This window comes from Furipterus horrens, unplaced genomic scaffold (genome assembly GCF_987537825.1).
Source record: "Furipterus horrens unplaced genomic scaffold, mFurHor1.1.pri manual_scaffold_6, whole genome shotgun sequence".
NCBI classification, from domain to species: Eukaryota; Metazoa; Chordata; class Mammalia; order Chiroptera; family Furipteridae; genus Furipterus; species Furipterus horrens.
The window spans coordinates 96,742,731-96,770,527 of NW_028327176.1; the positions used below are offsets into that span (position 1 = coordinate 96,742,731).

General features: G+C 50.6%; 1 protein-coding gene across 8 annotated transcripts; it reads left to right on the forward strand.

The window, feature by feature from the left end:
- The first annotated feature begins 4,418 nt into the window (after nucleotides 1–4,418).
- Nucleotides 4,419–27,483, forward strand: TJAP1 (tight junction associated protein 1). Of its 8 annotated transcripts, XM_090282466.1 has the most exons (13): nucleotides 4,419–4,483; nucleotides 4,973–5,096; nucleotides 12,516–12,631; nucleotides 13,393–13,533; nucleotides 20,048–20,154; nucleotides 20,843–20,965; nucleotides 22,508–22,536; nucleotides 23,218–23,379; nucleotides 23,590–23,656; nucleotides 23,888–23,917; nucleotides 24,630–24,737; nucleotides 24,842–24,925; nucleotides 25,670–27,483. In XM_090282466.1, exons 6-13 carry the CDS (start codon nucleotides 20,867–20,869, stop codon nucleotides 26,768–26,770), a joined length of 1,680 nt encoding a protein of 559 aa, XP_090138592.1. In that variant the 5' UTR covers nucleotides 4,419–4,483; nucleotides 4,973–5,096; nucleotides 12,516–12,631; nucleotides 13,393–13,533; nucleotides 20,048–20,154; nucleotides 20,843–20,866; the 3' UTR covers nucleotides 26,771–27,483. The 8 variants fall into 8 exon arrangements, with proteins under 8 accessions (XP_090138592.1, XP_090138590.1, XP_090138594.1 ...); XM_090282464.1 differs by lacking the exon at nucleotides 12,516–12,631; XM_090282468.1 differs by lacking the exon at nucleotides 12,516–12,631 and having other exon boundaries at nucleotides 4,973–5,063.
- Nucleotides 27,484–27,797: the final 314 nt, after the last annotated feature.

The following is a 27,797-nucleotide window of genomic DNA, read 5'->3' on the forward strand; positions in this document are numbered from 1 at the left end:
TACTCTAGGTACCTCATATAAATGGAACCATACAATATTTTTCCTTTTGTGACTGACTTATTGAACTCAGCATAGCATTCTCAAAGTTCATCCATATTGTAGCATGTGTCAGAATTTCCCTCCTTTTTATGGCTAAAAAATATTTCATTGCATGTATATACCACATTATGTTTATCCATTCATCCACCAGATGGACACTTGGGTTGCTTCTTCTTTTTGGCTATTATAATAATGTTGCTATGAATAGCATTATTGCATATATGGGTGTACAAATACTTGTTTGAGTTCCTGCCTTCATTATGTTTTAAGGGTTAAGTGGTTTTAAGAGTATTAAAGAATGAGAGATCCCACCAACTTTCAAGGTCTTTAAAATTGCATTTCTTGCCCTGGCCTGTGTGGCTCAGTTGGTTGGAGTGTTGTCCTGTAACCAAAAGTTTGCAGGTTTGATTCCCGGTCAGGGTACATACCTAGGAAGTGGGTTCAAATACTAGACCGGGTGCCGATAATCCCGTGTCTAGGTGTGTACAAGAAGCAACCAATCGAGCCCTGACTAGTGTGGCTCAGTGGATTGAGTGCCAGCCTGTGAACCAAAGGGTAGCTGGTTCAATTCCCAGTCAGGGCACATGTCTGGGTTTCAGGCCAGGTCCCTGAATGGGGGTTGCGTGAGAGGCAACTAAACATTGATGTTTCTCTCCCTCTTTCCCTCCCTTCCCCTCTCTCTAAAAATAAGTAAAGTATTTTTTTTAAAAAGCAACCAATTGATGCTTCTCTCTCACACTGATCTTTCTCTCTATTCCTTCCTCTTTCTCTAAAAAACAATGAAAATATGTCCTTGGGTGAGGATAAAAATAAAAAATAAAAAATAAAAAAATAAATTGCATTTCTTGGGTTCCCATCAAATTTAACATACCAAGCTAGGAAAAGGACATTTACACATAATATAAGTTTATCCTCCAGGGTGGCAGCTGTGGACTTCTATTAATAGACAGAAGAATCAGGAGATGTGTATAACTTAAATCTACGGAAGCAGACCAAGTTATTGCCTCTTGAAGTTTTGAAATCATTGTCAAAACAACCATGTAACTAGGGTTTAGCATGTCCAATCAGAGTCACAAATAGGAATATAGGCAGCCTCCTGGCTTCAAACTATTAGTAGACAATGTCAATTGCAACCATAAAAGTTGCATATGACTTTAAGGCCCTTCTTGCTGTCATGATGAAAAGCTCAAAGGACTATGGCGTTGAACTTAGGATGAGTTCTTTAGCAGCTTTCTCCAACATCTGGAGCTCAAATTTTGGTCTTTGTCCAGGATCCACTTCTATTCCAAGGCCCTTTTCCACCTCTGTAGTTTGTCAGGCCAAGCCTGGACTCCACACCAATGCCTCCATTCCAGCTGGGAGACTAGGTTTACGTAAATAAAATCAGGAGAAAGAACTGTCTTCAGTCTGGGTGGATTGTGTTCTGGGAAGTATTTGTCCATGCTTGTGCAAGTGGGCCCTGCAGCTGCTGCAGCCCTGCGGACACAAAGCACAACCATATGAAAACTGACATCAAAATGCAACAAGCCTGACTCTTTTGCAAATTGCAACTACTTCATAAAACCCTGAAAGCCTAGAAGAGATCTTTAATCTTCACCACCTTCCAGTTCTCTTACAGAGATGGTAAACAATTACGTAATTGTGGTCTAAGGAATATACTGGTATACATGCAACCACAGAGGGAATGACAAGGTAAACCAGCCTCTTCCAAGTAAAAAATCTTTATCTCACATATCCTAAAAGTTCAAAACTCTGGAGGACTATGACTTCCTTTCTTTTCAAAGGCATGTTTATATTTACTGATACTTTCCTTGTTTACAAAATATGAACTTAGATCACTTCTCAAATTTATATACCAGTTTGTTTGCCTAACAGTTCATGGGATTCCTTCCCTCTGTGGATCACAAAACAATTTCAGAAAAGGTAAAGAAGAGGTCTGGGGTCAGTCCTAGAAGGAAACCACTTTCATAATTTCTTCTTTCAGACAGACTCCTTTTAGTAAACAGTAAAAGTCTTGTTTCAAAAAAATCTGAATTTGTGGTCTTTTTTTTTAAATTAAAAAATATTTTATTTATTAATTTTTTTTTAGAGCGTGGGGAAGAGAGGGGAACATACATCTGTTGCCTCTCACATGCCCTCAACGCCCAGTGGGGGACCTGGCCCACAACCCAGGCATGTGCACTGACCAGGAATCAGGGCCAGCGACCTTTCCGTCTGCAGGGTGACGCCCAACCCATTAGGACACATTAGTCAGGGCTGTATTTGTGGTCTTATAACAAACAAATGTCACATTTTTAAAGTACTGTACTGGCAGATTAGGGGGAACCACGCGGAAATGTAGGAGCCCTTATGTTAAGCTCTGCAAGAACCAATATGATTGATGTTTAGTGAAATTTTATTAAATTAACAATAACAAAAAGTTGTATGGGGTTGAAATCATAGACAGGATGGGAAATAAAGGTGACTGACCTGTCTCTCCAGGGATCTGGGAGTCTCTGCAAAACTTTTGTGTGTGTTGGTGGGGTGAGTTCTTTACGCCAGCTCCAGCAAGAGACAGACCCAACTTCCATTCTCTAGGCCCAGGGAAATGGGACACCTCTCTGCTCTGAAATGTTCATGAGCTGTGGAGGGGAGAAGGACAGAGGAACAGATGGAATTCCTGGACAATTGTTCCGGCTGTCACCAGAGAGGACAAGCAGGAGGGAGCACTGGATAATTTACAGAGGAACAGATGCTGGGGCGCCTCCGGAACCATCTGGCCAAGAGAGGCCTGGGCACGGGGTGGATGTTGTCTTTGGATCCCAATAAACTCCTCAGCCTCCAGCCCACCCCATTTCCTCTACCTAAACCGTGGCTTTCCCAGGAGGACGCTGTTCCCAAAGGATCTACCTCCTGAGTTCCACCTGGCTCTCATTCCACTCCTTTCTTTTCTGAGCCTGGGTTCTGTCTTTGCTAGCATTCCTGATAGGGCCAAGTCTGACCTTGAGAGCCTGTAATACCTTTTTTTTATTCTGTAGGGTTTTTTTTTGTTGTTGTTGTTTGTTTTTTACTGATTTTTTAGAGAGAGAGAAAGAAGAAAGGAGAAAGAGAGACAGACAGACAGACAGATAGACAGACATTGATTACTTAGTCCACTTATTTATGCATTCATTAGTTGACTCTTGCATGTGTCTTGACCAGGGAATGAACCTGCAACCTTGGTGTATCCAGACACCACTCTAACTAACTGAGCTACCTGACCTGGGCTTATTTTGTAGTATTTTTCACCTCTCCTCCCCACCTCTATATTCTAAAATTCTTCAATTACTAATCTCCATGCCTTTTATTAATTCAATAAGCATTTATCAAACACCTACTATGCTAGGATTTATTTTAAATGTGGGGCTACAGTGACTAGTGATAAAAAGTCCCAGACCTGCAGTTTGCATTATAGTGGGAGAGGGTCAATAAACAAAGACATATTTAATATATCAGATAACAATAAGTTCTCTGAAACAAAAAAAAATTAAGGCAGGGTAAGAAAGGGTGACTGAGGGTGCTGTTTTAGATAAGAGTGGCGGGTGAAGGCTTCCCTGAGGTGGTGACATATGAACAGAGACATGCATGCATGGGAGTGAATATCTGGAAGAATAACATTCCAGGCACAGGGAAGAGCAAAGCTAAAAGTCCTGAGGCAGAGTATGCTTAGTGCATTAGAGGATGCCATGCTATTTATTCATTAAGCAATTACTGTGTGTCAGGCACCAGCTGGGAAGTGGGGAATATGAAGATGCAGTCAGACACAGTCTGCCTTGAAGGAGCGTCAGCTTAGTGAGGGATACAGCATGTAAATGAATAATGACAGCACAGGTTAGCTAAAATGAAGTTATGTGCAAGTGCAAAAGGAGCACCAAATCCAGTCTTGGGGATTGAGGAAGGATTTCCGGAGGACGTGATCATTTGAGTTGAGGGCTGAAGGAGGAGAGGGCTTGGGCATTTTAAGACGTGAATACACAGGACAACTGGGAACCTGTAGTCCTCGGGAGAAGTGGAAAATCAGGCTGGTGACTGTGAAGGAGGCTGGGTCATGCGGATCTCTGCATGACAATCTAAGAAGCTACTTTCACTCTTTGGATGATGGGGAACCAGTGCTAACACCCACCATATTTTTGTGCTGTTTTCCCCTATTCTTTTTTTTTTCCCTTTTGTACTAGAATTCCCCCCCCCCCATCCTTCCCGCTATTGCTCTACCCATACACCTCCTTTATGCTTCATCCTCCAGGGCTCCAAACTCTGCTGTTAGGAGACACCCCGGTCACTGGGTGCCCAGCCCGAGGCCACGCCCTATTGCCACGCCCCCGGTGACGCGCGGCGCCTAGTGCGTGGGGATTCCCGATGCCGTGGCCACTACCCGGCCTGCCCCGCGACAAGATGGCGGCCTGAAGGCAGCGGGCAGCGGAAGAAAGTTTGTTGTGGGATTGGAGTTGTCGGGCATGGAGGCCGGGGTTTGAGGAGAAAATCGTGGGAACATTAGCATGCCGTAGGGGCGGAGGAGGGACCAGCTCCGGAGTTGAAAAGAGGAAATGCAATGATGGAACGTTGGAGGCAGCAAGAAAAAAAGAGGGAGGTTGGGTAGGAAGGGAGGGGCTCTAAGATCCTATGGCATCCCTGCGGGAGGGGTCCAGGGCGGGGTACCAGAAGTAGGTGTGCAGGCCCTGGAGAAGCAGAGTCACAAATTGGAGGGGAGTTATTTTATAACCGAGATTAAAGAAGCCTGGCGCTTGTGGCCGAGGTCTGACTACCAGGTTGGTGGGAGAGGAATGGGTCTTTCCCATGGAGGAGCATAATGGGGAAGGGGGAAGAGAAACCTGGAGGATGTTGGATAGGTTTGGTAAGGAAGGAACTAAAGCCAGACAATGAATCTCTTCCACACTTAAATCAGCCTTTCCCACAGTTCTTATAGAAGCATCTGCCCCAGGTTCAGCTGAAGACTCCGGGGCCCCAAGGACTGGAAGAATCACAGTGCCTGCTTGGAAGAAGAAGAGGTAGCGACTTGCCCAAGCCCAACCCCAGAGCGGGTAAGGTGGCCTCCGGTGACAGGCTGTCATGCTCCCCGGAAGCAGGATGCATGGGCTCCAAATGATGCTGAGAATCATTTAATCTGAGGAGGGCGCTCTTCTGTAGAAGTTGCCCTTTGCCTGTGGTCCCTAAATTAGTGTTCTGCTTAGATTGCACAATGCCTTTTGAGAGTTGGATGTAGAATTGAGCCTTGTATACCTTTAGCCATGCACGTGAACATGGGCAAGGGCCTAGAGATCAGGCTGAAAATATTTTAACATATCCCTGTCACAAGTAGTTCCCCACATGTTCACTGTATCTTCTTCAGTCTCCCCATCACATCTTCAGTTTGGCATCCTGCCTGAAGTAGAGATTTGTGGGTGACGAATGGTGGAGAGTCATGAGAAAACAAATTTCTGATGGTGTTTGCTGACCATTTACGTATCTGCTGTCACCCGCTCTTGAATTTACTCTTGCAGCATTTCTCCTTTTGATTTTTTCTTTTGGTAAGAAGGGCTCGTTAGTGTTCTTGGGGATGTGGATTTCGTGGTAGGTCAGGTCAGAGGAAGAAGAAAGGCAGGTTGGGATTAGGGAGACAAAATCCAGATCAGTTTATGGTAAGAGATCAGGCTGACTGGTGTAAAACTCTAAGAATGTTTATTACATGACTCCCTGAGACCCCTATATTTGATAACTGCTTTACAGTCTGGACCAATGTGCTGATGAGAGCAAAGGACTATGAAACTTGCTCTTTTCTCTTCCGGTAGTTTGTTTCTCTTCATTTGTATTCTCATCAAACCATATTTTTAAAAAACTCAGCTAATTAGCCAAACTAAGCATGGCTTTAGAGACGGTGGACTTGTGGTTGGAGAAAAAGAAAGGGATCTGGAGCCACAGAATGCAGTGAACATGGTCCTCACTTGCTCTGATGCCTGTTGTTATACCCAAGACAGAGCTGGAAGTAGGCTTCTTACTGAAGCCTGTTTCAGGGCTGACATCTGCTCCCTGACTGGACTGGGAGGTCGGGTTCGATCTAGGATATCTAACTAACCATTTCCTGCTCCCTACTCTTCCCTTCCCCCAGAGTGCCTGACTCCAGACAGGCCAATGCAAATTGCTGTTACTAGGCCAGCTTCAGTACCTTCAGGTACCTGAAGCACTGGTGCTATTTAGCTGTGATCCATTAGAACGTTAGGAACCTTTATTTTCTGAGGACAATTTGTGGATTCCCCCTTGAAAATTGTGGTCAGAAAGGACAGCGTGGTGAGTGCAAGTACAGGTTAAGAACAGTGACTCGGGAGCCAGACTGCATAGTTCACGTCCTGGCTTTGCCATTTGTAGCTCTGTGACCTTTAGAAATTACATTGCCCTGACTGGTGTAGCTCAGTGGACTGAATGCCGGCCTGCGAACCAAAGGGTTGCCAGTTTGATTCCCAGTCAGGGCACATGGCTGGGTTGTGAACCGAGGCAACCCATCAATGTATCTCTCACACATCGATGTTTCTCTACTCTCTTTCTTCTTTCCACTCTCTCTAAAAATAAATAAATCTTTAAAGAATAAAAGATGTTTTCGAGACCGAGCTCTTCACATCTCTCTCCTTCCTCTCAGAAATAATAACTGTGCTGGGACTCTGGTGATAGAGACCTCTGTGCCATGTTGGCCAAATCTGGACTCTTCATGATTCAACTTGGCCTTTGGAAAACCTTGGGCCTGGTTTGGGTGAGCAGACTGACATTAGGATCTACTCTAAGCATGGCTTAAAGGAATGTGTGTGTGTGTGTGTGTGTGTGTGTACTAATATACATATAAATACAAGGCTCATTTCTGACTTTGATTACTGACATGAGCAGTTGAAGTAGCCATAGTGTTAGATTCATAGACAGTCTGGATGCATCTTTCTTTTAAAAATAGCAAGTAGCAAACTCTATTGGAAAAATAAATACATGGCACTTAAAAACAGTCACTTCCTCCTAGCTTGAAAGGAAAATGGAAAACAAATGTGCTTCTGCTGAGGCTTGTGTTGCAGAGGAAGACTGTGGCTCAGTGCTTGTGTGTTTTTTTTTTTTTTCCTTTAGTCAGGTTGGAGGCCTCTGTACAGCCTTGGGGGAGAGGTGTGCCTGAGGTTTGATAGATTGGCTTTCCTTTGCCCTGTATTTAAGACTTACTCTTCCCCTCCTTCTGAGTCATGTCCTGTCTATTTAACTCACCCTCAGGGCCCATCTTTTTCTTTAGTAAATGACTCTTCACCCTGCCATCAGAATAGGCACACGCCTGGTGCCTAACTAGGTTTCAGGGAATTGAGGGGTCAGAAATGAAGGCTTTCCCTGGGAATTCCTACCCAGCCCTGTGATGGGCTTTTCTGTTGGTTGTGGCACACGTGATTTTGTCAGTCTCTGCTCCCCTCCTCCATTAACTTAGGAGCCACGGATCTCAGGATAGTGTGCTTTATCTTGTGTTGCGGGCAGCATGCTGAAACGTGTTATCTCCGGAGAGTACATCTTTTTGTTTCGGTAGAAGACCTCAGACTTCCTGGATTCGGGTCAACTTTTAGCAAATGATTAAACTATAGGGTGAAACCTGATGGATTTTGATCTGGTTCTCCCTTTACTGTTTTCTTCTAGTTGTCTAAAATCAGTTTCTTCTCATAACACCCCTTATTCATGTATTTGCTTTGAATCTAATCCCTTCACATCCTTACCACCACATTTTGGGTGCCAAGGACCTCGGAGTAAACCAGGCCTTCATTTCTCACCGGATTCAGCCTCTTAACAATGCTCTGATCTTACCTCATTCTAGCTTCCGGGTGTCTGCAAGTGCTGGTCCTGCTGTCTGGAATGCATTCCCCCTCTTCCTTTTGCTTTCCTTTTTGTCCTTCACATCTCAGTTTAAATGTCACTTCTTTTGGGACCCCATCCGCCTTTAAGTGCCTTTTTTCTGTGCTTCTGTTTTAACACTTATCTTGTATTGTAATTGCCTATTTACTTGTCTGACTCTTACAAGACCATAAGTGTCCTGAGAAGAGAAACTGTATTTTATTCATTATTGTACTTTCCTATTTAACATAGTGCAGGGCACATAATAGGTGCTTTTTAATGCTGTGGTGGATATAGAATGAATGAAATGTGGTGGGCAGTCTCGTCCCACTCCAGTCTGTCTTCTTAGCTGAAATTATTTTTCTATTAAAAAAAGGATGCCTCCTCCCTTAGAAATGCCATGGATTCCACTTTTTTAGGATAATGTCCATACTCTTTGGCTTGGCATGCAAAAGCAGTTCTTTACACTCTGGCCCAAACCCAACCCTGTAGCCTGAGTTGCTGCCACCGCATTTCATCTGTCCTGTTCTTCATTGCTTCTAAATTTCCTGCTGCACCTGAACCTGTTGTGGCTGTCCATTTACTTTATTCTTCTTTGCTTGTGCACGGTACTTGCTGCATAATGCTCACTGTGTCTCTGAAACTCTGCCCAGTCCTAAGACCCAGCTCCTCGTCACCTCCTATGAAAAGACTTCCCTGCTTTCCTTTCCTCCTCTCGGCCCATACAGCACTGTGTTTGAACCTCTGTTCTGGCACTTGCCTTGTTGTATGGTGAGTTCTCTGTTTACTTGTCCATCTCTTTTACCGAGCTGACCCCATGTAGAGGAGGGACCCTCCCTGATCACAGGATGGGGGTGGGTAAATAGAGAAGACTGGGAGTGTGGGGGTGTGTGGAGAGTTGGGAGTGAGGTGAGCAGTGTAATAGAGTCTGATTTTGGAGCTAGGCAGACCTGGTTTAGATCCAGACTCTGCCACTTACCAGTTATGGGACTTAGGATAGTTGCTTAATCAGTAGAATTCTTGGTCTTGCACCTTACAAAGTGTGAGTGACATGATCTTTTTTGCAGGAGTATTGAGCATTAGAGAAAATGAGTTTACAGCATATTGTATGGTGCCTGGCATATGAAAGATACTCAGTAAATATTTGTTGAATGAATGAATTCCATTTTGAAAAACTCAGTATATAAGAAAAGGCATTGTTTTATTCAAGCTAGAATAAGCCCTTTTGCTTTCTGCCAGGTAGCCAGGAGCATATTTGAGGTGGGAGTAAAATCCAGAGAGTCTCCTTTCTTGTGATGAAGCAATAAAAAAGGTGAGGTTGGGGACACCGTCAGTGAGTAGCCTGTGCAAAGTAAGTTTGTTGATGCTTCTCCACATTCTTGTGTTGTAATGACTCCTTTGATGGGTCATGACATGCATTCAAGATTGGTGGTGACTTTGGTGAACACAGGTGGGGGTGGGTAGATGGTGATTTGTCGTGTAGTTAAGGCTGTGGATGACTGGATGGTCCGTTTGAGGATCCATGTTTCCTGGTGTATTTTTTTTCTCCTGGTGTTTTATGAACTGAAAAGTGTTGGCTGAAGCAGATAGAACACATCTAGGCATTGAGGAAGCCAGATTTGGTGGGGCCCAGTTTTCTTAGGGCTTTGTTGCTGTTGTTTTCCACTTATTTATTCACTCATTGGTTGATTCTTGTATGTACTCTGACAGGGGATAGAACCCGCAACCTTGGCGTATCGGGAGAACGCTCGAACCAACTGAGTTACCCAGCCAAGGCATTAGGGCTTTGTGTCACAGAACCAGCTTAACTCAGGTACTCCCCAGAAATGAGACTGGTAGCTGAGAGAGTTGCTGTCCTCTCTTTGCCTCTTTATTTTTCATGTAGTTGATGGGGGGCATTTCTTAGGACACCAGTTCCCAGCAGATACCAAAGGAAGTTGTTTCCAGAAATCTAGACCTCTTAATTGTGTAATGCCAGGTAGTACTCCAAAGTGAATTTAAAATCAGGTGAGGAAGCTATATCTGAGTTCTCAGGAGGGCAGCCTTCTTGTCTGTCCTTGAACCCCTGCCCCAGCCAGGCACCTGTCCTCTGTGCCCGCATAGTACTCGCCACACTCTAATGCAAGTGGTTCTTAACCTGTCTCTCGCCCACTAGGGGCAAGATCTTCTATCTCAGAAGCTTCTTAGAGCCAAGGTCTTTTACTGAAGGCATTTAGGCCCTACATAGTAGGGGCTGAACTGTCCTGGTTACTGTGTGACCCCACCCAGTGCTCCCTCAGGGACACTAAAGCAAATAGGCTTCATCTAGCACAACCTTTTGAATTCCTTAGAAGGAAGGTCCTGCATAAACAAAAGATGATAGTAATAATAGCATTACTAACTGTTTTTCAGGGTTGAGTTAGATGATTTTCCAGGTGCTTGGCTTCAGCTGTCTCCCTTTTTAGCCTTTTTATTTCATAACACATAACACATCCCTAAGCCAGCAGGACAGGGTTAAAAGAGGAGGTGAAACACACTGATGTATTTTTTTTTTTTTTTTTAAATCCTCACCTGATGACATATTTATTGATTATAGAGAGAGGAGAAGGGAGGAAGAGAGAGAGGGAGAGAAACTTCGATGTGAGAAACATTGATCGGTTGTCTCTCCTACATGCTGCCTGGGGACCGAACCCGCAACCTAGGTATCTGCCCTGACCTGAAATCAAACCTGAGTCCTTTTGGTTTACAGGACGCTGCCCCATTCAACTGAGCCACACCAGCCAGGGCCACACTGGTATATTTTCTTGCTGAATTAGCGTCTTCTAAAAGGTCTTTGGCTGCTGGCACCCTCTTTGTTATTCATTAAGCTTCTTTTAGTGCCTCTATAACCGTCTTGCTTTTCTGGTTGTATCGCTAGTCCTATCCAGGTGTGCTCACAGCCAGGTCTTGCTACAATCTTGTAATGCCTAGACAATCAGAAGGATGAAACCAATAGCTACAAGTGGAGTCTGTTGGGTTGGAAGTGCACATTGCAGTGTGGCACATCTTTGCTGATTGCATCTTGGCAGGAATGGTAAGCTACACTGTATGTTAAGCAGATTTGAGAGTTGATCGGGTGAGCCACCTGGACTGGATTGTATTGTGTTCTTCTAGGCTTCAAACAGAGTGAGTCTCCTGGACTGGCCATGGGTAGAAGAGTAGGACCTCATCTTTGTTAGTTACTATCTCAAAAGTGTCAAATGTCTGCTCTCAGTGACATTTGGAATCCGTAAAGGACATGACAAAATTGTCAGGGCTTTTCTGTGGCTCCCTAGAGATGACAGCTTTCTATGCTTTGCACTGGAATTGGAAACGGAGGGTTCTGTCCCAGTCTCTGGTCTTGGGCAAGTCACTTGTCTTCTCTGTCACTTCAAAAGGGAGAACTCCACTGTTCTGTGGGCCCATTAGGCCACAAGGATCCAAGGGCATATAGTGGAAGGGAGAGCTGTTCCAGAATGGTAAGGCACAGTGCAGTTGGAGGGCTTTTGTCTATTTGTTTAGGAACTGTATGTATCTATCATAAACATATGTCCTTGTATAAAATACCAACCATACAGAAAAATATACAAAATAAAAAGTAAAAAGACCCTCCCCATCGCCCTTTTCTAAACTCTTTCCCCAAAGATAGGGAGCTAGTTTTAACAACTGTTAACCATTTATTATGTATCCTTCTAATCGTTTTGTGTCCTTCTAGACATTCCTAATAAGGTATTACTTGTAAAATAAACAAAACTCAATAATTTAATACATACTGTTCTTCAATTTGTTCGCCTAACAAGTTACTTAGGGTTGAGTAGTTCCTGTTGGAACCTTTGAGGAGCCTGGTTGTAGCCTCCTTCCAAGCTTGGGGGTTCCCTTTGGGGCTAGCTAGCTCATCGGGAGGGATGGAGAGGCCACAGCTGTCCCCTGGCTATCTCTGAGAGACTCTTTTTATTCCGAGCTGAAATTGTACACAGGAGTGCCCTTGAGTGGGATTCAGAATGGAGATAAGCATCATGTGGCAGCAACACTTCATCTTATGCCTATTTCTCCCCTTCAGTCCTCTATCAGTTTTGGCTGGGAAGAGAGTAAAATTCCCTGAATTTTCAACCTCTGTTTCATTGCAGAGAGAGTCCCTGGTTTCTGAAACCTTGGGTTAGCCAGGTCACTAGCTGCTCTGCCTTTGGAAGCAAACCAGATTGACCCAGCTGGTGTTTCTTCTTCCTTTTAGTAGTAGTAGCAGTAGTGTTTTGTGGGTGAGGATTCTGAAGGTGGCTTGTCTGTGACCATGCTTTCTTATCAGTCGAGGGAAGAGGTCAGAGCCCACAGGAAGCATTCTTTCTCTCCTAGATGGTTACCTCTTCCTTTGTGCTCAGGCCTTGGCCTTTTGAGCTCTGGTGCTGTTGTCACAGCAATATGGGGAACCCAGTGAGTAGGCAGTTGGAAGCTTACTGGAGGCTGTGTTAACCATTAATGTGGGAGAAGAGCCAGGGCCCTGTGTGGGACCAGGGTGGTCACTATTCTCCCCTTTCTACCCCAGGTCATCTCATCATCTGCAGTGCTGTTCAACAGAAGGGGGAGTCCCTCCTTGGTTCTTCCCTGACAACACGTTGCCTTTCTCTTTTAAGCACAAATGGTATTTGCTGATACATTTGCGGAAGCTCTCCTATCCTGCTGCCCCAGGGGTCACTTCTTGTGGGGCCTCTGGGGCTCTGCTGCTACTGCTGCGTTTGTGTTCAGACTTGTAAGCCAGGTCATGTCACTTCCTTTGGGTGGTTCTGGGCTTCTGTGGTGAGAATGTTTGCCTTTCTGGTCATTGCTCATTCTGAGGGGGTGGACTAGGCCCTGTTGGAGTCTGGGAGCCTGGGAGCCTGGGAGTCTTTGCTCTGTAGGGTCCTCTGGGGCCAGCTCCCTGGGAAGAGCCACCCCTGGCCCTTTTAGGAACTGAGAGATGGCAGCGCGCTGCCCTCTCCCTGGACGGGCCCCACGCCAGGCCGGGTCACGCGCTGCCCCATCGTACTGTGCTCTCCACGCAGCTCTTGTTGCGGCGTCTGCCCCTGGGCAAGTCTTCTCCCAGTCCTCAGTGCCTGTGGGAGGCGGCGGGGTGGGCGCTGCTGGCACAGGCATGGGGTGGCAGCAGCTGCAGCTGTGGGCGGCTTTGTCCTTACAAAAAAGCTCTAACCGAGCTTTCAGGGCCCTGGTGTAGCCTTGTGTCAGTGTGGGGGGAACAGGCGAAATAGGCGCTGCCCCCCCCGGCCCCCCAAGCAGTGACCTTTTTGCAACAGCTGACCTCCCCGCTGACCAGCTGAAGAGCCTTGTTCCATGGGGTCAGCAAGCTGGACTCACAGGGTGGCAGGGAAGGGCTGCATCTCAGCCCGGCATGATCTCTGTGTGGGATAGACCCCTGAGGGTTTAGTGCTAAGTCCAGAGGAGCCTGCCCATCAGGAGCGTGCAGTGTGTGCTCTGGGCTTCTGCAGCTTGCCATTCCTTCTGTTCTCTTTGCAGCTCCGGAGTTGGGAGTTGCGCTGCTCACAAAGCAAGCTGTCTGTTTATATGGAGTGCCTGGAGGGTGTCTGCCATGGGTCTGTCGCTAACCGTGCTAACCAGGAGAGCTAGCTGGCTGGCTGGGGAGAAGACACTGACCCTGTGAGTCTGACCTGGGCCGGCTAACCTGCCCTGGGAATGCCCCTGCCCTCGTCCTTCCTCACAGCCTGGCTGCCTCCTCCCCAGCTTATCTCATGCCATCTCCTCTGCTCACTGGTCCTTGTAACTGGGTTCCCTCCGTCTTCCCAGTCCCCTTGCTCTGGGTGGGGATATGCCCCCTTTGTGGCCAGGAGAGGAGGGTTTCCTAGGCACAGCCACCTGCACATCTGCCAGCCTGCTGCTGGACTCGGCCTCCCCTCAGATAGTACCATGCCTTCTTGTTCTTTCTTAAAACAGAATTGTGTAGTTTCTGTTTAATATGCCTTTAGCACCATGGAGTTCAAGAATATCCCTCAGTTGGCACACTGTTTCTCTTTCATGCCTCAGAGACAGATGGGGATTTTCTTTTAGACTGAGTGGTTTCCTCCCTTTTTCAAGAGGAGAGGATTGAAGGATGTCCCCATTATTCTCACCCCAGGTTAATAGTTTAGAATTAGCAGCAGTCTTCTCCTTGGGGTTGGGGAGGGTAAGGAAAACCTTGGCCTGGTTGTGGGAAATTCCCTGGGCAGAAGTGTGATGCTACTTCAACTGAAATCTGGAGCCCAGAACCAGGTACCCATCTCAGATGTAGCTCCCATTGGTGACTTACTCTGGGAGGAAGAGTGGGTGGAGCTTGGTCCACCACTGCCTTCCACGGCTGGAGCTTCAGGTGGACTTTAGCCAAGAGCTGGGAGGGGCGCCTTGGCCCAAGGGAAGAGGATCTGCTCCGTATTCCACAGTGGGCATAGGAGAGGCCCTACCCTCAGATTGGGAGACTGGCGAATGGCTTGCCATGGAGACGCTCCCACCAAACTCCTTTCTCCCTCTAGGCTTGGAGAGGAGAAGGGGGTTCTGGAAATAACAGGGAGGCCGAATGCTTAGAGCGCCCTGGTGTTCTGCACAGGTAACTCTTTAGACAGACTGTCTGTGTCCAGCTTCTGCAGGCAGTTGCAGTATGGGGTAGTCTGGATAGGGAAACTTGAGACTTGCAGGCCCTCAAAGTGGTTCTGTACTGTTGGGCTAAGAGGGAGAAGGCAGGGTGCTGTCTACTAGCATGGGCTGGGAATGTGTAACTGCGAGAGCTGGTAGTGCTACTCAGTCGTTTAGGGACCCTGAATAGAGAGGTAGCAAGCTGGAAGGGTGTGTGGCTTGACTCTGACCGGGAAAGCCAAAGGAGACTGGAGTGGAGGCTTAACCACTCCTCACTTTGCTTTGCCAGCTTAGGAGAGGGCTTGGGGACTACTGTCAAGTGCTGGTTATGATCTTAGGGATTTTTTGGGCCTCCCTTTATGAGGGGGGAGGCTTGGTTTGCTTGGATCATCATCAGTAGTGTTCAGCCCCTTTATTCCTGTCTAGAGTTTGCTTGGATGAGGTCAGGTGATAGATTGAGGTATTTGCTCAGGTGGGGAGCCAGGTGAGCACTCAAGGTCACCAGTGCTAGTTCTGAGTCCTCAGGATTACTCTGTGGCAGAAAAATACCCACCCATATTGGCTTTTAAAAACCTGTCAGTCTGTTCTGCCTAGAGCAGGCGAAAGGCCAGGTCAGGGCCGCAGGCAGCATGTCCCAAGCGGGCGAGGTTGTACTTGCCCAGAGGGGTGGCAGGCTTGGCTGTCGGAGGGGCAACAGGGCTGGTCTGGGCACAGACTGGCATCTTCCAGCCTAGTCATCAGCCCAGAGAAGAGCCTGCCCAGGCCCCACCCTGTGAGCTGCTGGCTGCTTGCCTGCCACGCGCCCAGGATTGCTGACGGCTTTGCTCATGTATCTCAGGAACAGCTGCATGCCGGAAACTGGGGCCTGGTGGCGAGTGGGAGGGGCGCCTGGGGGGGTCGGTATGGGAAGGCTGAGCCCCAACAGCTCTGGTAGGACCCACTCACTGTGCTGGAGGACTGTTTTGCTGCTCACTGACAGTCCAGGTGGAGATGGGCCCTATTAATGGTAGTGGGGGCCCCTGTCGAGTCACTTGGTTACAGGGCTGGGCTTTGCAGGGTGATAGTTTGTGCTTTTGGGCCGTGGTTGGAGGTAGAGCCCCTGGATTTCAGGTGCTAGAGGTGCCTCTTCCTCGAGGCTTGCAGAGTTCAGAGACTACATACAGCTGAGAACAATAGCTTTTAGCTGAGGACAGTTTCCACAGAGGAGATGGAGTCCCAGTGTGATGAGACATTCATGTTTTAGCAGTTGCTTAGGGGCTGTAGGAAGGGCCTGTATTTATTTTTATTGTTTATTTATATTTCACTGGGTTCAAAGAGAATTAAGGCAGCATACAGCACAGTTGGGGTATTCTGAAGAAGGGCTGGTTCTCCTTTCATTTTGAAAGCAGTAGTGATTGTTTACTTGTTTGACTTTCCTTGAGTGAATTATGAAGAAGAGCTTTAAGGTTTTGGTGGAAATGTATTGGCCCTTCATGACTGAGAAGACAGGGTTCACTGACCTCTCGAAGTGCTCCACTTGCCTGGTTCAGTGACAGCTATGAACAGAAAGGCATATCATTAGGTTTGGAAATGGCCTGAGCCCAGGTAAACTGTTGGTGCCATAATTTCCTAAAGAGAGCATGGGTGATGTGGCGAACGGGGTGGCAGTCCGACTTCCTAGGGCAGGGCCGCTGAACCGGGCAGTGGAATGAAGTTGTAGAGCAGAGCTTGGAAGCTAGAGGAGACATCCCATGGGGGAAGGCAGAAGTTTGAAAAGCCAAAGAACCACACCCATTTTGGATTTAATCCAGTCTGCCTCTGCTGGGCCAGCACTGAGGTGGTGACCTCTGAACCCTCAGAGGGATGCTTGGACCTCCCTTCCTCTCCTGCACCTTTGACTTTGTCCTGGGCCTTGGGCAGACCCACAGAAAAGATGGCAGAAGGAACTAAGAGGGTGTCCTTGGCTCTTGAGATTGAACCTTTTTGCTGTTGCCTCGCGAGTGTTTGTTGGGAGTAGGAGTACGGATAGTGGTTTGGAGAGAATTGGGATTCTGAAGAGTTTTCTCCTTATCCTACTCCCATCTCTGGCGGTGGGGATCCCTGACCACAGGGGAAACCCTGGTCACATACATATACTTCATATCCACAGAAAGGAGCAGATAATGCTAGGCACATTTTTTGTCCTTTGCTTCAAGGATGCGGCTCAGCCAACTTCTGGCACACATTCCTCCTTATGTCTGTCTCTGTCTACACTCTGCTCAGCTGTTCAGGTTCACAGTGAAGGCTCACTGTGTGTGTGAGTCCCGTTTCTAATGAAAGCAGACTTTGTTCTCTGGAGGCAGCTAATCGTGCCCCATGGGCTGTAATCAGGGAGAAGGTATTTAATACAGGGCAGGCGGCAACAGGCAGCCTGCACTGACTGGCAGATTGCAACATAGCAATTAGGAAGCTAATCACCCCCACTCCCCACCCCAGCAAATGCGGGGTTGAATCTCTTCTCCAAACTGATTTTGAGTAAGTGAAGAACGAGTACAATGCAGAAGAGGAAGGAGGAGGCGTGGCTGGTGGGGGCAGTGAGGGGTGAGGAGAGCTGGTTTTCCTCTCACCTCAGCGTCCTGAGATGGGGAGGGTTTACTGCTGCTCTGGGGGTCTTCCTCAACGGGACCTGTAGGTCCAGGCCAACCAAGGACCCTCAGACCAGACTGTGTCAGCCAGAGGTTTTATCCGAGGCCTCTGCCTTTCTCCTAGAGCACAGCTGTACTTGTAGTACACACCTGGCACTCGATCTGGTAGCCCCGCATCTGCCCTCATTTCCTTGGAGCTTGGGTAGTTTAGGAGTGGGATTCTTCCCTGTCAATTTCTAGACCTTCCAGAGGACCATTTTCTTGGAGGTGCCCCGAAGGTGGGCACCCAGAGGCTGCTTGCTTGCTCCTCATGGCCCATTCTGAATGTCCAGCTGCTTTCCCTGGAGTTCTTCTTTCCATGCAGGGTTGGAGTCCTCCTTGGGCTGAAACAGTTCAAGGCCACCTGGGAACCTCTGGGTGGAGGCCGTGTGGCCAATAGAGGCTGCACCTGGTAGCTGGGCTCCCTGGAGTCTACTCTGTTGCCTTTCAGCTTACCTTTCATCTTCTCCCAGCTTGTGGGCCTGGGGTCCAGCTGTTTCTTGTTTTGTTCTACATTGCACCTGGCACTGTTCTCACCCCTGGGTCTGTCCTTCCCTGTAGCACTTCTGGTCAAGGACAGTGGCTTGCCAGGTCCATTTTGTTCCTGTTCAGTGCTGGGATAGTGGGTCCCTATAGGCTGGTCTGGGGCACTTAGCAGATCTCAGGAGTCAGAGCAAGGGCCCCCGCATGCACTGGTATTTATGGACACAGGGCAGGGAGTGGCACAGACTCTCGTGGACTTGTGTTGGGGACTTTCTCCCTAGTGGGCGTGCCTTCTGCTTCCCCATTTGGGAGTGGTTCCCTTCCCTGTGACTGACTGACATGCGTGGAAAGAAGGCTCACCCCCACCTCTCCACCATTCATCCCAGAGAGTCCGCATCCGCCTTTACCCTCTATCTCACTGCACCCAACCCACACTGTCTGCCCCCTCAGCAAGCCACACCATCTGGCCGTGGAGGCCCTGGGAATACGTGCTGTGAGGCTGTGAGGCTGGGGCGGGTGGCTTGAGGTCAGGATGAGGCAGGATGGGCTATAGGATATGTGGCATTTAAGAATGAGGGCTGCGGGGTGTGGGGCGAGGCCACTGTCCTTACAGGCAGACTTACCTGATACCTGAGCGGTCAGTGTCCTCCCTGTCCACCCGCTGCCCATAGACATGTCCTGGTGTCTAGAGGACAGTGCAGGCATCAGCAGGAAGAGGGTAGGGAAGAACAGAAGCAGCTGAGAATAGAGGAGGGTACACAACGGGGCCTGCAGGGAGAAAGGGGCCACTCAGCTGGCAGGTGAGATGGGGAGCAGGGGCCTGGTTCCCCACAGAGGAGGGGAGCAGGCAGAGGCCAGCATGGGAGCCTCCCCTGGGTTTTGTGGAATCTCTGGCCACCTGTAACACTTACTCCTGTGTCTCTGGCTCTACCCCTTTTCCAACTCATATACACACCCCCACTTTCACCCCTTGAGTATAGGTACCCAGGCTGATTTGGGCTTTCTGGGCCTCTCCCCCAGACCATAGGAATTCTCACCCTGGGGCCCTCTGGAGGGATAGCCCTGGGGAACCTGTGGGGGTGACTTGTTTGCTCCCCACACCCCAGGAATGTACTGTCCCTTCAGGCCCGCCCGGATTCCTGCACAGGGAGTCAGCCCAACACAGCATGCTGCTTGTGCCCTGTGGGGACACGTTCTGCCTCACCATCAAAGGGGTGGAGGTTGGCGGCTCGTGCCTACTGTCACACGCCAGCTCCCCGAGAGCCCCAAGCCAGAGGCCAGACTGTTCAGACAGAGGAGGGAAGCCACTCCTGCTTCCCCGCCCTCTCTACCCCCTCACCGTTCTCCCTGCCTCAGGCCCTGTTGGAATGTGACAGGAGTCATGGCCAGGGCATGTCCCAACAGCAGGAACACACGCTGTAGCCCGTAAGGCTTCCCTCAGCCCCCAGCTCTGCTTCAGTGGATGGCAGCAGGAAGATTGTTTATTCCCAGGAGGCTACCTGAGGTTACTGCCTCCGTCCGTCCCTGTGGTGGCTGCTGCCCCCCTGCTGTAGCCCAGCTTATTACAGAACTCGGACCCCAGGAACCTGGAAGGGACCACACAGGTCACTCAGTCCAGCCACCTTTTGCAGATGAGAAACAGGCTTATCCAGTGAGCGAGGGCCACATACTGTGTCAAAATCATCACTGAGCCTGGAACCCAGGTGTCTCAGCTCCCCAGACTTGGGTTTTCTATACCAGGGTTTCTCAGCCTTGGCATTATCAACATGGTGTGCTGATAATGCTTTGTTGTGGGAGCTGCCCTGAGCATTACAGGATGGTTAGCAGCAGCCCTGGCCTCTCCCCACTAGATGCCAGGAGCACCCACTCCTGGTGTGATAACCAGGACTGTCTACGGACATGTGCCAGATATCTGAGAAGGGGGATCAACATCACCCTGTTTGAGAACCATTATTGCTGTACCCAGCCCTCCTCAGCCCAAAGTGTTTACCACCGCTGTGCACGGAGGTGATCTTTGGGCTCCTTCTGGCAACATTGCTAGGAGCTTTCTTTCCAGCATCTTGCATCTCTACTAGGCTTTTTCCTGGTATACTCTCCTGCTGCCTATGTTCTCCAAACCTCTTAGTTGTGTCCGGACTCTGAGAGGCCTGGGAGATGAACAGGGCAGATGTGGAGTGGGTTAGGGACAGGACAGGACCAGACCTATTTCAGAATTGGGCATGTGGGTAAGCTGAGGCTATGAACACACACACACACAGACACACATATGACTGTCCATGGAAAAGGTAGGTGCCCCGTGCTTCCCCCTCAGACTCTGTCCATGGCTCTCCCTGGGGGCCTTCCAGGTCCCACTGGGCAGGGTGGCCTGCGGCACTGACAGACAGGCGGCTGACACCTGGTTTCCACTTTCTTCCCTTCTCCAGTTTCAGAAGCTGTTGGCTAGAGGAGGAAGTGGAGGGGCTGTGGGATGCGGAGAGCCGAGGGCTAACTCCCGGACAGCGGAACAGAGCGAGCTGCCGACAGACAGACGGTATGTTCCTGTGAGGCCTGCGCCCGCCATGTGGCTCTCTTCTGGGGAGGCTGGCAGGTGAGGGGCAGGCAGGTGGCCCCTCTTGGTGGGGGCCTGGTGAAAGAAGTGTGGTGAAGGCCAGTGGGGCTTGGCCTTCAGGGCTCTCCCAAGCCCCAGGATCCCCACTGAGGAGCCCAGATTGGTTGAATATCCTCAAACCTTTACTTTTTGGTTATAGTTATTTTTTAAAGCTAACCTTTATTGACCATTTCCTAAGTGCCAGGTACTATTCTCAGTGCTTTACATAATCTCACATCAACCCTGTGAAATTGTTGCCACTCTCACCCCGATCTGGAGCTGCGGAAGTTGATGCATGGAGAGCGGTTTTCCCTCAGAGGCGTTCTGAGCCCGCAAAGGAGAGCAGTGGGCTGCCTTTAGGCTCTCCGCCTTCTTGGGCACAGTGCGCTCTTCCCAGTGCCCAGGCCCTAGGTCCTGCCTTCCCCGCCCTTCTGCTCCCATGGACCCACGTCCCCGTTCAGCACTCTCCTGGCTCTGTGGGTACCAGCGCACCAGAATCCACATTCTGGTGACCCCAGCAATGCCCAAGCCTGTCAGCCTGCCATGTCCCCTTTTACCATCCTTTTTCTTTAGTCCACAGGCCTCTTGCCCTTGTTTCTGAGGTTCTTCCTTTCTGGCTTCCCCTGAGTAGGTCACGGAGTCCTCACCTCCCAGAATGACCAGTGCAGCGCCTGCTAAGAAACCCTACCGTAAGGCACCACCTGAGCATCGGGAGTTGCGGCTGGAAGTTCCTGGATCCCAGCTGGAGCAGGAGGTCAGCAAGACTGGTACCCCTACCCTGGCTGGCAGAGCCAGGCCTCTGAGTCTGGGTGCCTGGCTGACTTCTCCCGCGAGAGGGGACTTCTGGCCCCCAGAGTTGGGGTGAGAGTATGGCATCGCTGGTGGGGGCTGTGGAGGCTCATAGGGGCCACCATGAGCACATGATCACATGTCAGGGAGCCCAGGAATCTTGGTAGCTTAGCAGAAATGACCCCACACATGCAGTATTGCTCTTCCTGCAAGAAACAACCTGCCAGACTGAGGGGTCCTAACCTGTTGGAGGCTGGGACTCTGGTCCTCCCCTAGTGGAGGATAGCCGTTCAGCCTGCGACCCCTCTGGGGGCTGTGGGGAGGCGGTGTACTCCAGCTTCTTCCATCGGACCAGCTGTTCCTCACTGTCCCCGGAAGTCCAGCCCTTCCTCCAGCTTTGCTTTGTTTGGTCAGCATTTGTTAAATACATCAGTTATCCTCCCTCATTAAGCTTACTAACGGGAGGAAACAAGTGTTGCCGTGGCTTGTTCTCCTTGCTGCCAGGCGTCTACCTTATTGCAGTGCATGGAGTGCACTTACAGAAACTGAGAAGCTGTCAGCACAGGTTGAGCATCAGGCATACCATGACTACTTTGGTCAAATTCAGGACACAGAGGCCATGATTTACCCATTTCAGCTCAGAACAGGAAATAAAAAGGCCAGGTATTGTGCTAGATGCCACCCAGGGGGCCTTTTCTGGTTTTGTAGATGAGGACCCTGAGGTTAGTATAACCTGTGTGTGGTAAAAAGGATCAAAGCCAGGTGTCAGTGGCTCCACAGTCCATAGTCTGGGCCACGCACCTCATTTTCTGACCCTGACTGACGTTTGGATCAGTCAGTCCAATTTGCGGTGCGCCCGGTAACATTTCCCTCTTGCTCGCACGTGCCTGCTCGGCTGTGTGTCTGGCTGAGCCCTAAGTCTTGGGTCATGACCAGAGAAGGGCTTTTGAGAAGATGGGGCAGGAGGTTAAGAGCAAGATAAGACATTTGAGTCCTCTTGGTCAGGATTAGGCCAGCAGTTCTCCTTTGCCCATGCACTTGCTCCTCCCAGGCCTCTGTAAGGTCCTGATTCTGCCTGATTGTCAGAGCTCAGAACCCTGCTATATCTCAGCCGGATTTCTTCTCTGGAAGGTCTCTGCCATGGCTGCAAGGCTCACAGGATCCCAGTGAACAGCCGAGAGGCTCTCTTTATCCCTGGGAGAGGCAGCATCGGTACCAGGACTTATTTGCAACTGGCTCTAGGCCTAAGAGAGGGATTGGAGCTGATGTGTGTAAGAGTGAGGGTTGGAAGGGGTTCTTAAATCTTCTAGTTGGCATGAGTGAGAGTGATCTAGGCTTGTCTGGGCATTACCGGATTGCCTCCATCTCTGCAGGCTCACTCAGCCCAGTACTGCTGTGAGTCTTTGGGCTTCAGAAACAGCCCTTTCCAGGGCTGCTTGGAGGGTAGGCCAAGGAGGAGGCCAGTGGTCTAGAGCTGACCCTCAAGCTTCTGTTCTTTTGTGCTCAGGAGTCCCTGACTGATGCAGAGAGGATGAAGTGAGTATCTGCTGCCTGAGAGCCTGCCCTGCCTCAACTCTGTCCCTCTTAGCTCCAGGCAAGGCTATTGGTATAGTTGGGCTTTTCCTCGGATTAGGTAGAGGTAAATGTTGGGGGTGGGGTGGGGTGTTTAGGGACTCTGGGAGGAGGCTTGATGTGGATACTCCTTCTGGAAAAAGAGGTTTGTTCCATGGGCTCCAAGAGAACCTGGAACCAAGGAGGGGATGGCTTGGAGGGTGTGCTCTGGGCAGTGAGCTCTTCCACAGCTCCTGGCCTCCTGCACAGGCTGCCTCCCTGGGGCCCTTTCTGTCAGCCACGTGAGGCCTCTGGAGAGGAGCGCAGTGCTGGGCTGGATTTCCAAGAGATTAATAATGGAGCAGCCTGATTGTGCAGTGGGGAAACTGGAGCTGTGGGGGCTTGGTAGATGGCTGGCTTGGGCCGTAACCAGAGACAGGCTGGGAATTCTGTCTTCTCATTCTCCAAGGCATGGGGGTTGAACTGTCCGCTCTGCCTCCCTGACCCTCCAAGCCAGGCTGTGTTCTCAGGGCCAGCAGGAGTCCCCTGCCCCCAGTTGCCTGTCACCATGTCATTCTTACTCCTTCCTTTTTGACCAGTGTGGGGCTCCAGGGATGACCCTTCTATCTTTGATGCCCTTCTTCCGTTGACCCCTCACCCTGCCAGGCTGTTGCAGCAGGAGAATGAGGAGCTTCGCAGGCGCCTGGCCTTGGCCACCAGGCGCACCGAGGCCCTGGAGCGCGAGCTGGAAATCGGGCAGGACTGCCTGGAGCTAGAGCTGGGTCAGAGCCGCGAGGAGCTGGACAAATTTAAGGACAAGTTCCGTAGGTACGGGCACGAGGAGCCAGGACACATATGCATACCTCTCCCCATTCCTTGGGGGTTAGCTGGAAGAAGCTTCAGATTATCTGGTTCTGGTGAGAAAACTGAAGTTCGGGGAGGAGAATGACTTGCCCAAGATCCCTTATGAAGGAGAGGCTGGTCAGGGTCTGAAGAACAGGATCATGACCCAAGGGTCTGCCTTGTTTTCCCCTACAGGCTGCAGAACAGCTACACAGCTTCCCAGAGGACCAACCAGGAGCTGGAGGACAAGCTGCACACGCTGGTAATGTGACCAGGAAGGCAGTTGGGCTGGCATTGTGCTCGCAGTGTAGCAGGGGGCTCGGACTTTCCAAGGGAATGCCATTCTGCCCTGGGCTTGGGGAGGGGGGAGGGGGCAGAGGGGGTGGCGCGCAGTGTGCTGTGCAAGTTGGTACTGTCTTAATGCTCACACTGTTTCTCTTCTCTCCTCGTCTCCCCTCATGCTGCCACCGCTGCTGCCGTACTCTCCTCTCAGGCCTCTCTTAGCCACAGCTGGATTTTTGCAGTTGCGTCTGAGTTTGTGTGTTTCCCCCCTTGTCCTGGCCTCCTCCGCCGCCGAGATCTGGGATTGCTGGGGCCCCAGTCATTTCCCTCTGCCCACTTCTTTCCTCTTCCTTATGTGAGGCCCAGTCAGTAGACAGTGCCTCCTTCCTGGGGGACAGCTGGGAGCCTACTCTTGGCCCAGGCAGAGGTACTGATTGATGTCACCACTGAACACTCACTGCTTCTTAGCAGCAGTGGCAGCAAGCCCAAGCCATTTGGGGGAAGAGGGCTGTAGATCTAGCCTGTGAGCTGAAGATCAGAAGGCTGCTTTTGAGCTGCAGCTCCCTCCCAGGCTCCCCCAGCTGCCACCCAGCCTCCTCCCTCCTCCCTCCTCCTAGCCTGGAAACAGTGACATCCATAGGCTTCAGTGCCTGGATTTTCAGTTAGCGCCTCTCAGGTACCAGCTGCCTTGCCTGGTGTGCAGGGCTCTCTCAAGGGATGGGCAGCTCTTACGCTGCTGGGCCCAGGCAGCAGCAGGTCATGCTCAGAAAGCCCCAGCCTCACAGCCCGCAGGACAGGAGAGGTGTTTCGTCTCCTTTTGTGTGTCCATTGTCTGTCTCTATTCTGTCTGCCTTGGCTGCCCTAGCACCTGTGGCTTCCTGTCTCTGGGCTGGGAGTGGGTGGAAGGGCAGGCTAGGGCGTGGGCTTGGTTCACCTCAAGTCTTGTGCCTCAGATCAAGAAGGCTGAGATGGATAGGAAGACACTGGACTGGGAGATTGTAGAACTGACCAACAAGCTGCTGGATGCCAAGAACACCATCAATAAGCTCGAGGAGCTCAATGTATGTGTGCCTCTGGGACCTTCCTCGCCTGGGGCTGGCTCTCTCCTGGCCCAGCCCTGCTTCCTGGGGCAGGGCTGGACTCTGAACCACATCTGTATCTGCAGGAGCGGTACCGGCTGGACTGCAACCTGGCTGTGCAGCTCCTCAAGTGCAACAAATCTCACTTCCGTAACCACAAGTTCGCTGATGTGAGTACAATACCTGCCCCAACGCCAGTCCAATCTTTTTAGGACTCCTCTAACTCCAGTTCCTACACCTCTCTCCCTCCCCCTGCCTTTAACTATCCCTTACTGCTTTGCTTTCCCCTAGCCTCCATGTCTCCCCTCAGATCAATCAACTCTGTCACTGGGTCGTGTCCTGTATGCTGTCAAGGGCCCATCACTAAGGCTAGGGGCTGGCCTTGTTGATGTTTTTGGAACAGAGATGGAGGGACTCCAGGATCCCATGCAGGAAGGAGGGAGGGGCCAGAGCTATCAGAGAGAGGAGTAGGCTCAACTGATCTCCCTACCCCGAGGGGCAAACTGTAGACCCAAGATCCTCAAGCCTGAGGTTGATGGGGCCTGCAGGAGTGAAGGTATTCTCAAGGCTGCCAGTCATTCCAGATCCTCAAAATTATGGCTGGTTTGGGCAGAAGCTGCTTCTAAGATGGGGGACAGGTGCGTGAGAGCATATGGGCCTTAGCACCAGTTCTGGGTTCAGATCTTGATGGTGTTAATCAAAAGCTTCAAAAGTTATTTTACCCCTCCTGAGCCTCAGTTTACCTGTGAAATGAAGATATTTCCTGGTATGCTGCAAGCACAGGACATAGCAAGGTGCCAAATACACAGTAGTGTTATACTTGTACATGGTACCATGACTTCTGCCATGAGTCAGCCTACCTTAGGTTGGGATCATTCATGTCTCTCTTCCCTTCTCCTACTCTTTCACCTCAGCTGCCCTGCGAGCTACAGGACATGGTTCGGAAACATCTGCACAGTGGTCAAGAGGCTGCCAGCCCAGGCCCTGCCCCCAGCCTGGCACCAGGGGCTGTGGTATCCACCTCCGTCATTGCCCGGGTGTTGGAGAAGCCAGAGTCTCTACTGCTCAATTCGGCCCAGTCAGGCAGTGCTGGGCGCCCCTTGGCTGAGGATGTCTTTGTGCATGTAGACATGAGTGGCGGTGTCCCAGGTGACCCAGCCGGCCTCCCAGTCCCTGGCAGCCCCACCCCCCAAGCCAATGGGGAATGCCACTCTCTGAGCACTGCTGCGGGCTCCCCAGAGGAGGACCTGCCTCTGCCGGCCTTTGAGAAGCTGAGCCCCTACCCCACCCCTTCACCACCACACCCTCTATATCCGGGCCGAAAGGTGATAGAGTTCTCTGAGGATAAGGTGCGAATCCCCCACAATAGCCCCCTGCCCAACTGCACGTATGCTACCCGCCAGGCCATTTCCCTGAGCTTGGTGGAGGAGGGGAGTGAGCGAGCCCGGCCCAGCCCAGTGCCCAGCAGCCCTGCCTCAGCCCAGGCCTCACCGCACCACCAGCCCAGCCCAGCCCCCCCAACACTCAGCGCTCCTGTCAGCTCTGCCAGCTCTGAGGAGGACCTGCTGGCCAGCTGGCAGCGAGCGTTTGTGGACCGCATTCCACCACCGGCCACTGTGGCCCAGCGCACAGCCTTTGGACACAGTGCACTGCCAGAGCTACAGCGCCATTTTGCTCTCAACCCCACTGAGAGAGATGAGGAGGTTCAGGCACCTTCTTCCCCACCCTGTGAGAGGGGGCTTTTGCTGCCAACAGAACGTGACTCTGACCTGCCCAGGGAGGCAGAAGAGGAAGAGCTGAACCTGCCTGTCAGCCCTGAGGAAGAACAACAGAGCCTGCTGCCCAGTGATAGTGGCACCGAGAAAGGGCCTGGCACTGCCCACACTGAGGGCAGGACCTGGGCACTCCCTGGCTCCAGCCGCCCCCAGCGCAGCCCTAAGAGGATGGGGGTACACCACCTGCACCGCAAAGACAGCCTGACCCAGGCCCAGGAGCAGGGCAACCTGCTCAACTAGGGCCCCTGCTTGCCTTCCTGCCGCTGGTGCACTGGGACTGCCAGGAGGCCTGTACCCGTGCAGCTCAGGGTCCCCTACCCAGCCCAAGCCCTGGAACTTTCCTCCCTCTAGGCCTGCACAGCTCTGTTCCCTGTGCAGGTAGGGTCAGGCAGTGGGCCACACCAGGCCTTTCAGCTGCATTGACTGGCACCAGCTTGCTTCATGGTTTTCCCCTTTTCTTAAAATATTTATTCTCCAAAAGTACCATGTAGCCAGGCTCAAGACCTTTCTTCCAATCAGTCCAGCCCAGATTGGGCTGTTCTGGGGAGCTAAGGGGGTTTATTACATCAGTGTTCATCCTCCATCATCCTTTCATAGCCATGAGGTTTTGGGGGGAGGGGTGTCTTTGGGATTATTAACCTCTAATTTCTGTTTTTTATTAACCTTTCTATTTTCTTCCTGTTTCCCTCTCTTCCTAAACCCTCTGCACAAGCTGTTGCCTTCAGGGGGCCTGGCACAGCCGTCCCTTCAGGGTGAGGGAGATGGCTGACTCAGGGCTCTCTTCAGCTGTTTCCTTCCTCCCTCTGGAAGGGAGTATGGGGTGAGACTCAGGGGCCTCTAGGTGAGGCCTGGCCCCCTCCCAACCCTGGCTCTAGACTGTTATTCCCAGCTCTGGGAAATTTTCACATTGGTGACTATTTTACAATAAAATAAAACTATTTTATTGGTATGGACTAATTCGTCTGTTACTGACCATTCTTCTCCCCATTCTTGAGTATTCCTAGTCTCTGTGATGTCCTACTCTTTGCTAGGGATTCTCCCTTGCCTGGGCCTTCCCTGGACACACAGCATCAGGCAGTGGGAGAGGCTGCACCTTAAGTAACCTTGATGAGATCCCTGAGTTTCCTCTGGAGGTGCGGTCCGGTCCGGCCCAGCCCAGCCCAGCTCTGGAGGTAAGCTCTTTACCTTAGTTACATCTCCGTAAGGCTTGTGTGAGGTGTCACCTCAGAACCCTAGGTTCTAGAAGTCCCAAGACAGAGCCAGACCG